The following is a 14,361-nucleotide window of genomic DNA, read 5'->3' as shown; positions in this document are numbered from 1 at the left end:
AAAAATTATCTCACGTCATTGGTGGGGTGGTCCCCTGGGGGTGCCTGGATTAGTAATTTTCTTTCCACTTTTTCTGCCAAAATTAAAAAATAATTGAGGGAGGAGCTAGATCTGCTGTCCTGGGATTGTGATTTCTTCACAGATTTGGGGATAAAACAGAGCTCTTTGGGGATACAGAGTGAAGCTGGGGATCAAACCGGGCCAAAGACAGGTAAGGGCAAATGTAGATCTAATAACTGATTATTTTTCACCATGAAAGATTTTCCATATTGTGGGAAAATCCATCTGAAGACTCCTCAAGTTCCTCCCTTCCTCGTCTCTCCCCTCCGCCCCCCTTCCCCCCCTCCTTACTCTACTACCCTAGCCCTGAGTGTGGTCCTGGGAGCAGTGGGATTGGAGGATTTATGAAGGTATTTGGGGGTGAAAAGGATTAGGGTTTGGAAAGGAACAAGAGAAGGGGAAAAGGAAGGAAAGGAAGGAGAGAAGAAAAGGGAAAAAGAAGGAAGAAAGGAAAAAGAAGGAGGAAAGGGAAACTAGGGAAAGATGAGAGGCAAAGAAAAGAAAAAGGGGCAAGAGTGGATATGGGGGAAAGGGAAAAAAGGAAGAAAAACCAAAAAAGGGGAGGAAAGGAAAACCAGGGAAAAAGGCAAGGAAATAGGGAAAATATGGGAAAGGGGGAATAAGCAGAAAAAAAAGGGAAAAGAGTGAGACAAGAGAAAAAAGGGTAGGAAAAGGAAAAAGGGGAGGGAGAAGAAAAGAAAAATGAAGGAAGTGGGGAGTAAAAGGGGAAAGGGGGAGGAAAGGATAAAAGGGTAAGGAAATGAAAAAAAGTGGAGGAAAGGAGTAAAAAGGAGGGAGAGGGATAGAAAAGTGAAAAAAGATGAAGAAATGGAAAAACCAAAGAGGGATTTGGATCAAAAAATGGCATTTGGGGAAAAGAGGAGAAAATGGAAAAATTAAGCAAAAGAAGGAATGGAGAAAATAAGGAAAAAAGAAAATTACAAAAAAGAAGAAAAAGGAAAAGGGAGCAAAAGAGGAAAGAAAAAAATAGGCAAAGGAGATTTCAAGGTACCTGGGATGGTGGGGAAAGACAAGTGTAAATACCCCTCCAAAAGCCAATTTTTGCATCAGGTGCAATAAATTTCACATTTTTGAGTAAATGCAGTTTAAGTAGTGAATTTGTGGATAGCTTGAATGAGAGCAGATTTTGGGGACAAATTCAGTACAACACTGGTTTTTGGGATTACTTTTTGGCTTAAACACACAGATTTTGGGGATTTGTGTGAGTTTTATGTCAAGAAATGGTTAATTTTGGGAAAATTCTAGTGAATTTCAAAATTAAAAAAAAATATGAGAATCTGACTGTTTTTTCACCTTTTGCACCCAGAGCATCATGGATAGCAGCCTGGGAAAAGCAAACGTGCTGAGATGGTTCTGGATTGTTATGTTCTGGGGTAAGTTGAGACAGATTGGGGAGATGCCCCAAAAGCTATAAAATTCCCCTGAAATAATGAATTGCCTCAAAATAAGGGTTTTCCAGCTCAGAAGAAGAATTTCCCAACTTAAAAATTCCATCATTTTTCCAGTGAATTAATTAGGATTTCATCCCAATTCATGATTTTTCAAACTATTCATTCCTGTGAATGATGATCCAACAGATTAACCTAATTCATTTAATATTTTTTCAGAGTTTAGTCTCCCAACTGGAGCTTACTCTCCTAACTGGAGAATGAATGAGTCTATGAAAAATTAATCAAATCAATGATCAACTTACAGCTCCATCAAATCAGTGATCTAACAAATTAATAGTTCATAATATCAATCAAGTCCATCAAATCTGTAATCCATTAAAGCTACAATCTGTCAGATCAAGGTTAATTTAAATTTTTTCTCCGAAATAATATCCCATCAAATCAAATCCATAGTCCATAAACTCAATAAACCATCAAATAAAAAACAATGCTCAAGAAATTAACACCTCATAAAATCAACAGTCTGCCGAATAAAAAGTCTATCAGTTTATTATTTGATTGACTCAAAAGTCAATTGGCTCAAAATCTATTGAAACAATAATCCATTAAATAAATTTTTCATCAAATCAATGGTCTAGCAAATGAAAGCAAAGGTCTATCAGATTGAAAGTCCATCATGCCAATAATTTATCTAATCATTAACCCATTAAATTAATAATCCATTAACCGATAATCTACCAAATTGATCCAGTTAACAAATCAGTAGTCCACTAAATCAATAATCCAGAAATCCTTAAAATCAACGGTCCATCAAACCAATTATCCATCTAACCAATCAAATCTCTATCAAATCAATAATCCATTAAATCAATAATCTATCAGATTACCCACCCCTCTTCTTCATTCTCCCAGCTCTCCTCCATGCCCCCAGCATCATATCTGAGATGTCACCACCTCACCTGGGTGATGAGTTCCTGGTGGCCTTCCTGCAGAATGGTAACCAGCGCACCCTTCGCAGTGACTTCCGCCTCCTCCTCCTTACTGGTCCGTCCCCGTCCACCACTGCCACCATCTCCATGAAGAAACCTGGATTACGGATGACGGTGCAGGCAGCTGCCAACCAGCCAGTCCTGGTGAAGATCCCACCCCAAGCTGAGATGGTGGGAAGCCAAATTTTTGAAAATGCTGTGGTGGTGAAGACCACTGCTGCCGTCACCGCAGTGATGGTCAATGAGAAACCCACAGCAGCTGACTCTGCTGTCATTATTCCAGTCCATAGGTGGGGGACAGAATACCACGTGGTCACCCCCAACCCCGGCCCCACCCGCAATGCCCAGTTTGTGGTGTCTGCTTGGGATCAACCCACCACAGTCAACATTCACCTCAACGCTGACATCACCTTCCGTGGACGGCTGTATCGACGTGGCTCCACCCTTACCATCCCACTGGAGCCGTTCCAAGCAGCACAGATCCAGAGTGCAGCCGATCTTTCCGGAACACGAGTGGTGGCCCAGAGACCAGTGGCCGTCTTCAGTGGTCACACCTGTGTGGGCAGGCTGAGCCGGTGCGATCATGTCGTGGAACAGCTACACCCTATCACCCAGTGGGGAAAATCCTTCCTTGTGCCACCAGTGCCCTTCCAGGGACAATCCAACCTCGTCTACATCACCGCTGCCCAACCAACGCATGTCACAGGTCATGGTGAAATCACCAAGACCACGCGAGAGATACAACCCAACCACTCACTGCTCTATGGCACCCAATCGCCACAGGGCTTGTTCCTCACTTCTGAAGCTGGTGTCCAGGTTTTTCTCTTGGGCAGTGGTGAGAACAGCGGTGCAGTAACCTTTGAGCCCTTTTTTGTCAGCATCCCAGATATAACCAGTTACTGCAATTCCTATGGTGTCGTTGCACTGGAGGGATACGACAACCACATCCTCCTGGTGGCCAAGACAGCAGAAACTTCTGGAATACTGCTGAACCAGAGGCCATTAGGGAGTGTGGCATGGCAGCTGATCCCTGGGACAGAATATTCATGGACTGGGATAAATTTGGGAAGCAGATTTGGAATCCATCGTGTGGAGCACGAGACAGCGGCATTTGGGGTGTGGAACGTCGGGATGGGACAGGGGAAGCGCTACGGAGCAGAGGGGGCTTGCGACAGTGGTGAGTGGAGGTGGACTTTTATATTAATAAATTATATAGAATTATATAGATATCAATAACACATATTTATATTTAATTATATTTAATTATAGATAATCATGCAAATGACAAATATCTATTAAATAAAAATAATAGCATTACATAATAATATTATTGTATTATATATAACATTGCATGATATTATATAATATTATAATGGCAATTATTTTAAAAAAATAAAATTAAAATGGCAATATTTAAAAAAAAATACTAATACACAAATATATAGGAATAATAGTAAAAATCTAAATGTAATATACTAAATCAATTGATAAGAATAAATGATGAAATACATAAGTAATACATAAAATCCTTAACTAAAATATAAACATATAATAAATAATAAATATCTAAGTCTAGAAACAAATACATTAGATATATGCAATAACATATCTGTGACAAATTTATATTTATACATTTTCTTGAATCATATATATTTATTATATTTTTAATAATTCTGTATGATGGAAATACATAACTATTATGTGGATAAATAATTAATATCTAAACAAACATAGAGATACTATATAAATATTTATAAATAATATAGAAGCACATACATGTAATTACAAATCAGATATAAAAACATACAAAATATGTAAATAAACATACACTTAGACATAACAGTAATATAATAAATTAACGGAATTTAATCCTCTGTCGGTAATAAACCCACAGACCCCTGCCGGCAGGTGCAGTGCCGCCCTAAGGAGAGCTGTCACCTGGACAAGGGTGCGCCCAACTGCCGCCACGACTACCTGGGCACTTGCACAGGCTCCCCGTCCCTGCAGTACCACACCTTTGATGGGGCCTCTGTGTCCCCCCGTGGTGGCTGCAGGTACACCCTGGCCAAGTACTGCGGGGCTGACCCCACCCTGGAGCCCTTCAGTGTGGAGGAGCAGCGGAGTCAGAATCATTCTGAGAAGCCATTGGCCAATGTCTATGTCTACACCTACAATGTCTCCATTCATGCCGGTGAGGACAAGGCTGTCCAGGTGAGCTTCCCCAGGTGTCAGATCCATCATTCCAATAAAACTATTTGTTCCAAGTGGATTAAAATATTTGGGTGAGCTTGACCTTCAAAAAATCAGGGAAAACATTAAAAAAAGTGTGAGAGGGTAAATCATTGAAATATTGATGTTCACCTTAAAAAATAAGTATAATTGCCATGTGGAATTTGTGGAATTTTTTCCATTCTAAATCAGTTTTCCAGGTGGAATGTATTTTTTTTCCCAATCCTGGTCTCCATACAAACAAAATTAGCTCAGAAGATGTAGAAAATGGTTTAGATTTGGAGCTTGAGCTTTTCTTGGTGTGAATCTCCATGAAGTAGGGCAAAACTTCTAAATAATAATGAAAATTAATTATTCATGAAATAATTTCTCCCTTTGTTTGTACGTATGTGCTTTTTGTGGGGTTGGGAACCACCTGCTGAGGTTTAACCCTCCTCCTCATCTTCCTGCCCCACAAGGTTAACAACAAACCCACCAACCTTCCAGCCACCCTGGAAGAAGGAAAGGTCCGGATTTTCCAAAATGAGGGTCGTACCATCCTCCAGACAGATTTTGGGCTGCAGGTGACCTATGATGAGGACCATGTTATCATGGTGGCAGTGCCCAGCAGCTATTCTGGGGCCAGCTGTGGCCTCTGTGGCAATTTCAATGAGGATACAGATGATGAAGCCATGGCTCCCAATGGTATTCCTGGTGAAGGTGGTGAGAATTGGGCAGAAACCTGGAGACATCCCTCATGCCAAGAAGCTTGTGGAGATCAGGAGACTGCACAGGGCATGGAGGGGTGTGGTGAGTTCATGTGGGGATCTGTGAGAATCAGGGGGAAGGGAGAAGAGTATCCATGTAAGAAGTCAGCTGTAGGTGTTAGCCTAGGGCAATGGTTGTAGACATCAACACATCAACAGCGTATCTTTTCGCCCCAAAACATCCCAAAATCCATTTACCCACCTAATCTGACCCAAGATGTCCATAACACATGGAATTATACCAGCATTTTCCGGAAGGCCATCCCTGCTTTGTGTCTCATTGACTCTACAACCCTTGTGGGTGTGAACAAAACCAATGGAGAATGAATGACCCCAAAATCTGCCTGATCTTACTTCAGTTGCCCAAAAACCAGGGAATTGTGCTAAGAATTTTCCTGAGGGTTGTCTCTGTGGGGTGTATCTTGAACTCTAGTTTGGTTTAGGTGTCAATGTAACCAACACCTCCATTACAGGGAAGGCTTGCATTGGTTGATTCTCCATAAAATACTCCTAAACCCTCCTAATTTGACTTCAGGTGCCCACAACACATAGAATTCCACTGGGGCTTTCTTGAGGACCATCCCTGTATGATGTCTCACAGGCTCTTAAATCCCTTGTAGATATCAAGGCAACCACCAACCACAGCACCACCATCTCTACTTGTTTCCACAACAATCGCTCCTACAAGCTCCACGAGGAATTTTGGGAAGATGGGAGCTGCCAGAAGCGGTGCCGGTGTGAGGGTTCAGGGACAGTGACTTGTAGGGGGGGATGTAGATCCCATGAGAAGTGTATCATGGTTAATGGCATCGCCAGGTGTATACCCAACAAGCACTACACCTGCATTGGGACAGGTGACCCACACTACACCACCTTTGACGGGGTGAGGTTTGACTTTCAAGGCTCCTGCATTTACCAGTTTGCTGCCCTCTGCACCCCCAAGCCTACCCTGGTCCCCTTCAACGTTACTGTGGAAAACAACCACCGTGGCAGCCGTGCCGTGTCCTTCACCAAGACTGTCAACCTGGAGGTCTATGGGAGTGTCATCACCATGAGCCAGGAGCACCCACGCAAGGTCAAGGTGGGCAACCCCTCAAGGAATCCCTTCCATCCCCAAATTACCTCATACCCACCTTTTTTTCCATTATAATTACCTTTTTGCCCCAAAGTCTTCCTTTTTCCCCCCAAAGTACCCTTTTTTAATGCCAAATTCTCAATTCTCCATTTTTTTCCCAGATTCCCCATTTTTTTTCACCCAAATACTCCTCTCATCCCTCAAATACCCTTTATCTCCCCAAATACAATTTTTTGCCAAGTATCCCTTTTCACCTTTGGACTCCCTCCTTTTTCCCCAAATTGCTCTTCATTTTCCTCCAATTTGCATTTTCCCAAAAAAATCTCCAATTTGCCTTCAAAATTTTTCTTTTTCCCTTCAAAATCCCCTTTTCACCAAAAAGTTTAATTTCCTCCCCTAAAATGCCTCTTTGTCTGCAAATTCTTCTCTTTTTCTGATCAAATACCCTTCATTTCACTCAAATCCTCCTTTTATCTCTCAAATACTACTTTTTCCCCACAAAATCACCTCTTTCCCTAAAAAGGATTTTCTCAGTCCTCATAGTTCCCCCAAATCACTTGTTTTCCCTGAAATTCCATTTTGCCTCCCGTCCTTTCCCTTTTTTGTGCCTTGATTTCCCAACAAATCTTCCTTTCCCCTCTAAATCCAACTTTTTGTTGCAAGTTCCCTGTTTTTCTACCAAATTCCTATTTTTCCCCAATTTTTACCTCAAATTACATTAAATATATAATACATTAAAACCGAATTAAAATATAAAAATAATTCAAATACAAATACAAAAAACCAGTAAATAAGAATAAAAAGCATAGAGATAAAAAATGAAATCCAGTTTAAAGTCAATGAGAAGAAACAAATATAAAAAGAAAGAATAGAATTAAAAATATAAGATACATTAAGATAAAATTGTAATATAAATAAAAATAGAAAAATAAAATAAAACTATCAAACTATGATTTCAAACCTCTTTTCTCCTTTCTCCATTCTCTGTCTCACTCCTTTTCCTACAGGTGGATGGTGCCTTTGTGTCCCTTCCCTTCACCCACCCCCACTTTTCCGTGTTCTACCGCGGCGTTCATGGCTTTGTCACCACTGACTTCGGTGTCACTGTCACCTTTGACTGGTACAGCTATGCCCGTGTCATCCTCCCCACCACCTACTCTGGTGCTGTCTGTGGCCTCTGCGGCAACGCCAATGGTGACCCTGATGATGACTTTGTCACACCAGCTGGCCATCGCGCCTCCCATGAGACCCAGTTAGGTGACAGCTGGAAAGTGGAGGATGTCCCTGGGTGCTCAGCTGGTTGTGGCGCAGAGTGCCCGGTGTGTGATGCGCTGAATGTGCAGCCATACCGTGGGGACAGGTACTGTGGGGTGATTGCCCGAGCAGGAGGACCCTTCCGGGAGTGTCACAGTGTCATCAACCCAGAGCCATTCCTGCAGGACTGTGCTTTCGATGCCTGTCACTACAAGGGACACCGCGACACTGTGTGTCAGGGTATCTCTGCCTATGTCACCACATGCCAGAGTCATGGGGTGGCTGTGGAGACATGGAGGACAGCGGAGTTCTGCGGTGAGTGCGGGTGGTATGAGGGGAAATGGGACCCTTCCTTCCCTCCCTCTCCCTTCCCTCCCTCTCCCTTCCCTCCCTCTCCCTTCCCTCCCTCTCCCTTCCCTCCTTCCCTCCTTTTTTCCTTGAGTGACTCCCCTTCCCTTTGGATATTCCCCTCACTCTTTATTTCCTTCTTTTTTTTCTCTAGCTCTTTCCTGCCCCCCTCACTCCCACTATGAGCTCTGTGGGAGCCCCTGCCAGCCCACTTGCCAAACTCCCTCTGTTCCCACCTCCTGTCCTGCATCTCCTTGCTCCGAGGGCTGTTTCTGCAACACCGGTTATGTCCTCAGTGGCTCCGACTGTGTCCCCCATTCTGAGTGTGGCTGTGAGTACCTAGGTCGCTACTACCAGAAGGATACCGAGTTTCACCCCTCATGCCGGGAACGCTGCCGCTGTGGTGCCAATGGCACAGTGACTTGCCAGGAAGCATTCTGTGGTGCCCATGAGGAGTGTCGGGTGGAAGATGGCATGTTGGGATGTCACCCCACTGGGTACGGCCGGTTGGTTGTGTCAGGAGACCCCCACTATGTCACCTTTGATGGACGCAGCTTCAATATCCCGGGATCCTGCACCTACATCCTGGCGCGGGTGTGCGAACCAGCACGACGGTTGGTCAACTTTACAGTGTTGGTGGAGCATGAGGCAGGCAGTCATAAAGATCCAGTGCTGATGAAGAGGGTGGTGGTATCCGTCCATGGGTATACCATCACCATGGAGCGGGGACGGAGGTGGGAGGTGACGGTAAGTCTGGAGATCTCCACAGTGATATGGTGAAGATGAAGGGGAGGGTGGTGTCCATCCATGGGTACAATGTCAATTGTGGAGAGGATCCAGTGATTCCCATGGTGACACCATGATTATAAGGAGGGTGGGTGTTTCCCTCCACAGCTACATTGTCTCTGTGGAGTGGGGTCTAGTGACTCTACTCTGAAGTGTCGTACATGTCACTCTATCCCCATTCCAGGTGGACCTGGAACGCTACACCCTCCCACTGGTGACAGAGGACAAGAACCTCCGCATTGGTCAAGAAGGAAATAACATCATCCTTCACACTGCTGCAGGAATCCGCATCCTCTACAACACAGCCACCTTCCTCCTCATCACTGTCCCAGACATCTACCGTGGCCGGCTGTGTGGCTTGGGTGGTGACTATGACGGGGACCCCAGTGATGACTTACGGCTGCCCAGCGGGGCACTGGCGGAAACCACCCAGGAATTTGTTACCTCCTGGAAGGTTCCAGAGAAGGACAGAGCATGCAGTGATGGCTGCGATGGCGGTGTGTGCAGCAGGTGTGATGTCACCAAAGAGGCGATGTACAGCAGGAACGGATCCTGTGGGATAATACATGATGCAGAAGGGCCATTCCAGGGGTGCCACCCACATGTGAGCCCCGTGGAGTATTTCACCCACTGTGTCCATGACGTCTGTGCTGCCAGTGGGGACCGCGCTGCCTTGTGCCACTCACTGCAGGCGTATGCCACTGCTTGCCAAGCCGCTGGTGCTATGGTCAGAGCATGGAGGACAAAGGAGTTCTGCCGTAAGTCAGGAAGAATTTTGCCACTTCAGGTCCTTTTTTCCACAAAAGCACAAAAACTACATTTTGTCCTGGAGAAAAAAAATAAAAACCCACACTAAAATTTTGGAGAAAAAAAATCCCTCAGGTTTTGGAAAGAATTTCCCCCAGCTGGGGAAAATTTTCCTTATTTTGGAAAATGTTGCCTCAAATTTTGAACAAATTCCCCTGCATTTCAAAGAAATCTTCACATTTTGCAAAAAATTCCTTTAAGTTTTAGAAAATATTCTCCAATATTAAAAAAAAATCGTAAAAAGTGAGAAAAATAAAATTTAAAAAAAACCTTATATTTTTGAAAGAATTTGTTGAGATTTTAGAAACATTCCCTTCTGTTTTGAAAAATGCATCCTCCCTTCATGGAAAAATTATTTTAAAATTTTGAAGTTCTCTCTCAAATTTGATTAAAATCTTTCAGTTGTGAGAAAGGCCTCAAAATCTCAAAAAATTGCTCACCATTTTTAAAAGTTAACTAATTTTGAAAAATTCCCTCCAGTTTTGAACGTCTTTCCTCTAATTTTGGAAAAACCTACTTCAGTTTGGAAAAAAAAAAAAATTTGCAGAAAAACTTCCAATTTTGCTAAAACCAATCCAATTCTGGCAAAAAAAGCCCAAATTTCCTGAAGAAAAAACCCAATATCTTTGAAAAAACTGGCCATTTTGGTAAAGTTAATAACATTTTACTGCAGACATTCGAAGATGGAGAAATAACACCATTGTGGAAGGATGCCCTCAAATTTAAAAAAAAAAAAAAAAATCACACTGAAAAAACACCAGTTTTTATGGAAATGCTGAAAGTAGGAAAAAGTCTCCCATTTGGAAAAGACTCTGTCAAATTAAAAACAAAACAAAACAAATCAAAACAACCTTTTTTCTGAAAACCTTCACGTTTTGACCAAAATCCTGCACAATTTGGAATTGTCCCAACAATTAATTTTTTTTGTTTTTTTTTCCCTTTTTCCCCAGCTCTATCCTGCCCACCAAACAGTCACTATGAGCTCTGCACTCGCACCTGTGACCTCACCTGTGCTGCCCTGGTGGGCCCCACCCGCTGCAGCTGGGGGTGCTTTGAGGGGTGTCAGTGTGACGAGGGGTTCGTCTTCGATGGGGACACCTGCGTGTCGCCCGAGCGCTGTGGCTGCCTCCACAGGGGACGCTATCTCAAGGTCAGGTGACAAGGACAGGTGATACCTGAGGTTGGGGACTGGTAGGGTTCGTTTTCTGGGAATCAGGCTGGGCATTGAGCTGCTCCATCTAGAAAATTCCAGAGGGTTTGGGGTAAAAAAAGGACAATTAACAGCAAAAAGGACAATTGTTGGGTGGGGGAAAGGACAGTTGGCAAGGGAGCAGGCAGGAAGAATGAATTAACGAGACAAAAGGAAGAATTAATGGGGAAAAAAGGACAAACAATGGAAAAAAATTGTGATTAGCAGGGAAAATGTTACCATTAATTGGTTGAGCTGTCCAAAGTCCTCGAAATCCACCTGAATTTCTCACTCTCTAGGAGTTCCCCCTTTGGAATTCAGGAAATTCCCTCAAAATTTGTGAGATTGTGCTTAACCTGTGAGATTTCCTCTTCCAGGCAGGTGAGACTGTCACCTTCAACAACTGCTCCAAGGAATGCCATTGTCACCCATCACGGGGACTGGTGTGCCGGGACACACAGTGTCCCCAGGACCAGGTGTGCATCACCCGTGATGGGGCACAGGTGTGTGCCAGGAGGGAAGGCCACTGCCGGGTCATGCCTGGAGCCACAATGACCACCTTTGATGGTGTCACTGGGTCCCTGTTGGCCAGTGGCACCTACAAGGTGTCAGCCCTCTGCGATGAGGAGGCACCAGATTGGTTCAAGGTGGTGATGGAGGTCAGCGACTGTAGTGATATGAACGTCCCCACAGCCACAGCTGCCATCGTCTTCATCCGTGAGGGTGTCATCAGTGTTAATGGCAACATGGAGGTGTGGGTGAGTGGAGCAGGTGAGGGAGCTTTGAGTGATTTGGGTCAATCTAGAGAGATTTCAGCAAAAATCTCTCTAGATTTTGCCTGCTAGTGAGCTACTTTGTCTGATGTGGAGCGATTTTGCCCAATAATGAGCCATTTTTGCAAAAAGAGAAGAGTGATTTTGGTTCTAGCCAAGCTAGAACCCTTTGCCAAAGAACAAACTGGTTTTCTATCATGTTTTTCATAATTTTCTGTAATCTTCCCAGGTAAATGGTCTCTTCACCCGGCCCCCCACCACCATTTCTGACTCCATCTTTGTGGCATCATCCCCTGAGAATGTCACCATCACCCACCACTCTGGGATGTCCATCACCATCACTCGGAATGGGGAAGCAACCATCACCGTGACCTCAGACCTGGCCTCCCGTCTCTGTGCCCCCTGCGGGAATTTCAATGGAAACCCCAGAGATGACCTGAAGCTTCCAGATGGACGTGATGCCCAGAGTGTTGGAGAAGTGGTGGACATGTGGAAATCCCGGGATTTTGCTGGATGGTGAGTAATTCCTCAGTAATTTACTTACCCCAAACTCCAAGAAAATTATGTTTTCCCACTCAGAAATTTGGCAATAAAGTCAGTGGGGGAGGGGCTGGGCAGATCCTGGAAGGAGTTTTCCAGTTTCTTTGGTTTCATCCGCAGCGACTGAGGCAGGATCCTGTGGGAACGATCCGGGTAAGCAGCTGCTTTGCCAAAAAATGAGCCATCTTGCATTATAAGGGGCATTTTTTCGCCCAATAATGAGATATTTTTCCCAACAAGCCATTTTGCATAGTAAATACACTTTTTTTCCCCCCAAATTAGCAACTTTCCCCCAAGTCAGGCCATTATGCATAATGCTGACCCACTTTTGCACAAAAAGACCCATTATTTGCATATTAATAATCCATTTTGCATAATACTTCCCTATTTTTGCCAAAACTGACCCATTTCTGCCCAAAACGATGTATTTCTTTCTCTTCCAGCCATATCTCCCAGCAGACCCGTCAGGAAGTTGATGCTCCTATCTATCCCATCCCATAGGTGGATCCACCTCAAATTCCCCCAAATTTGGGAAAATTCTGGATTTTCCTTAAAATCCATGACATTTTCCTGGATTTTTCTCAAATGGATTAAATCTGTGTGGATCCTAATGCCTTGATGTCTCATCCATGCCCTGGAACCTAGAAATATATCAAATTCAGTTCAAAAAGATCCAAATCCCAGTATTTTTTCCCATATAAAAATGATATTGCCAAGGGCTGGAGTTTATGCAACAGTCAATAAACGCTTCTAAAGGCTTTTTTGGGGTGTGAATTTGAGGTTGTTTGTTAAGTTGGAAAACTGGGGTGGTTATAATCTCAGTGAGTAGCAATATTTTACCCTTAAATGTGGGTCAACATGATCCACAAGTGTAGGGCACTGGGACCCTTACGGGGCTTTGCAGCCCCAAAGTATATGGCATTCTGACTTCAAACTCCAAGACACTGTGACCCTTAAATTTGTAGCACTGTGGCCTCTAAGTGTGGCACATCACAACCCAAGCATGGGGTGTTTTGACTGCAAATTGTGGGGCCATGTGACCTAAAAATGTGGTGTGACCCCTAAGTGTAGTATGTTTGAGCCCAAAGTGTGGTGCAATGGTACTCCAAAGAGTGAGACGCTATGACCCTAAACTGTGGGGGCAATTTGACCCTAAATCCTGTAGTACATCCGAAATGCAGGATACCAAGACCCACAAGACGGGGACAAAGTGATGCCTATACCCAGATCACTGTGACTCCAAAGAGTAAAACACTGTGACATGGACGTGTGGGGCAATGTGTTCCCCAATTGTGAAGTGTTTTTACCCCAAAATGAAGGGAATTGTGACCTGAAAATGTGGCACAATACGACCTGCCAAGTGTGAGGTCTCTTGACAGCAGAGTGTGGGACAATGTGACCCAAGAATGTGTGGCACTGAACCTTTAAAGGTGGGGCACATTAACCCAAACATAGGGTTACCCTGAACTAAGGGGCATTCTGACCCCAAAATGTATGGTATTTTGCCCCAAAAGTGTGAGACTCTATAGCCTTTAAGAGTGTGGCATTATGACCTCCAAGTAAAGGTCATTGCAACCCCAAAGAGTGGGGCAATGTGACTCCAAAATGTGGGACAATGTGACAGCAAATGGGGATGCTTTTATCCATAAATATGGGACACTGTAACCCCCACGTGAGGGGCAGCTTAACCCCAAAGTGTAGGATATGATGACCCTTAAGTATAGTGCATTTTGTCCCCCAATTTTGGAATGTTTTGACCCCAAAATGGAGGGCAGTGTGACCCCAAAGTCTGGGACAATGAGACCAAAAAGCATGGGGCAATATGACCTCCAAATCTGAGATGTTGCAACCCCAAATTTCAGGGCATTGTGACCGCAGTGTTTGGAGCACTGTGCTCCACAATTACCCCCTCTCCCCCCCCCACCCCCAGTCTCGCCCCTCCATGCTGAATTGCTCCTCTCTCCCTCCCCATCTCTTTTTCCTGTTTCTGCCCCATTCCCACTTGGATTCTTCACCCCAGACTGTGGGGTGGGGACTCCAAATTCCTTCTCTTTACCTCCATGGGAACAGGATATCCAGTGTTTCCCACCCTGCTTTGGGAAGTCCCCAAATCTCTGAATTCTTACCTCAAAAATAACAACAAAACCTTGGCA

At 44.1% G+C, this 14,361-nt stretch overlaps 1 protein-coding gene across 1 annotated transcript; it reads left to right on the top strand.

The window, feature by feature from the left end:
- Positions 1–244: 244 nt before the first annotated feature.
- LOC115491137 (IgGFc-binding protein) lies at positions 245–12,969 on the top strand. The gene is made up of 13 exons (XM_072922251.1): positions 245–410; positions 1,388–1,454; positions 2,385–3,638; positions 4,356–4,672; positions 5,149–5,479; positions 6,057–6,517; positions 7,519–8,080; positions 8,268–8,860; positions 9,084–9,657; positions 10,657–10,856; positions 11,273–11,653; positions 11,898–12,184; positions 12,652–12,969. Exons 1-13 carry the CDS (start codon positions 405–407, stop codon positions 12,707–12,709), a joined length of 5,091 nt encoding a protein of 1,696 aa, XP_072778352.1. The 5' UTR covers positions 245–404; the 3' UTR covers positions 12,710–12,969.
- Positions 12,970–14,361: the final 1,392 nt, after the last annotated feature.

The sequence above is a fragment of the Taeniopygia guttata genome, chromosome Z, assembly GCF_048771995.1.
Source record: "Taeniopygia guttata chromosome Z, bTaeGut7.mat, whole genome shotgun sequence".
Classification (NCBI taxonomy): Eukaryota; Metazoa; Chordata; class Aves; order Passeriformes; family Estrildidae; genus Taeniopygia; species Taeniopygia guttata.
This window is presented reverse-complemented; position numbering and strand designations above follow the sequence as displayed.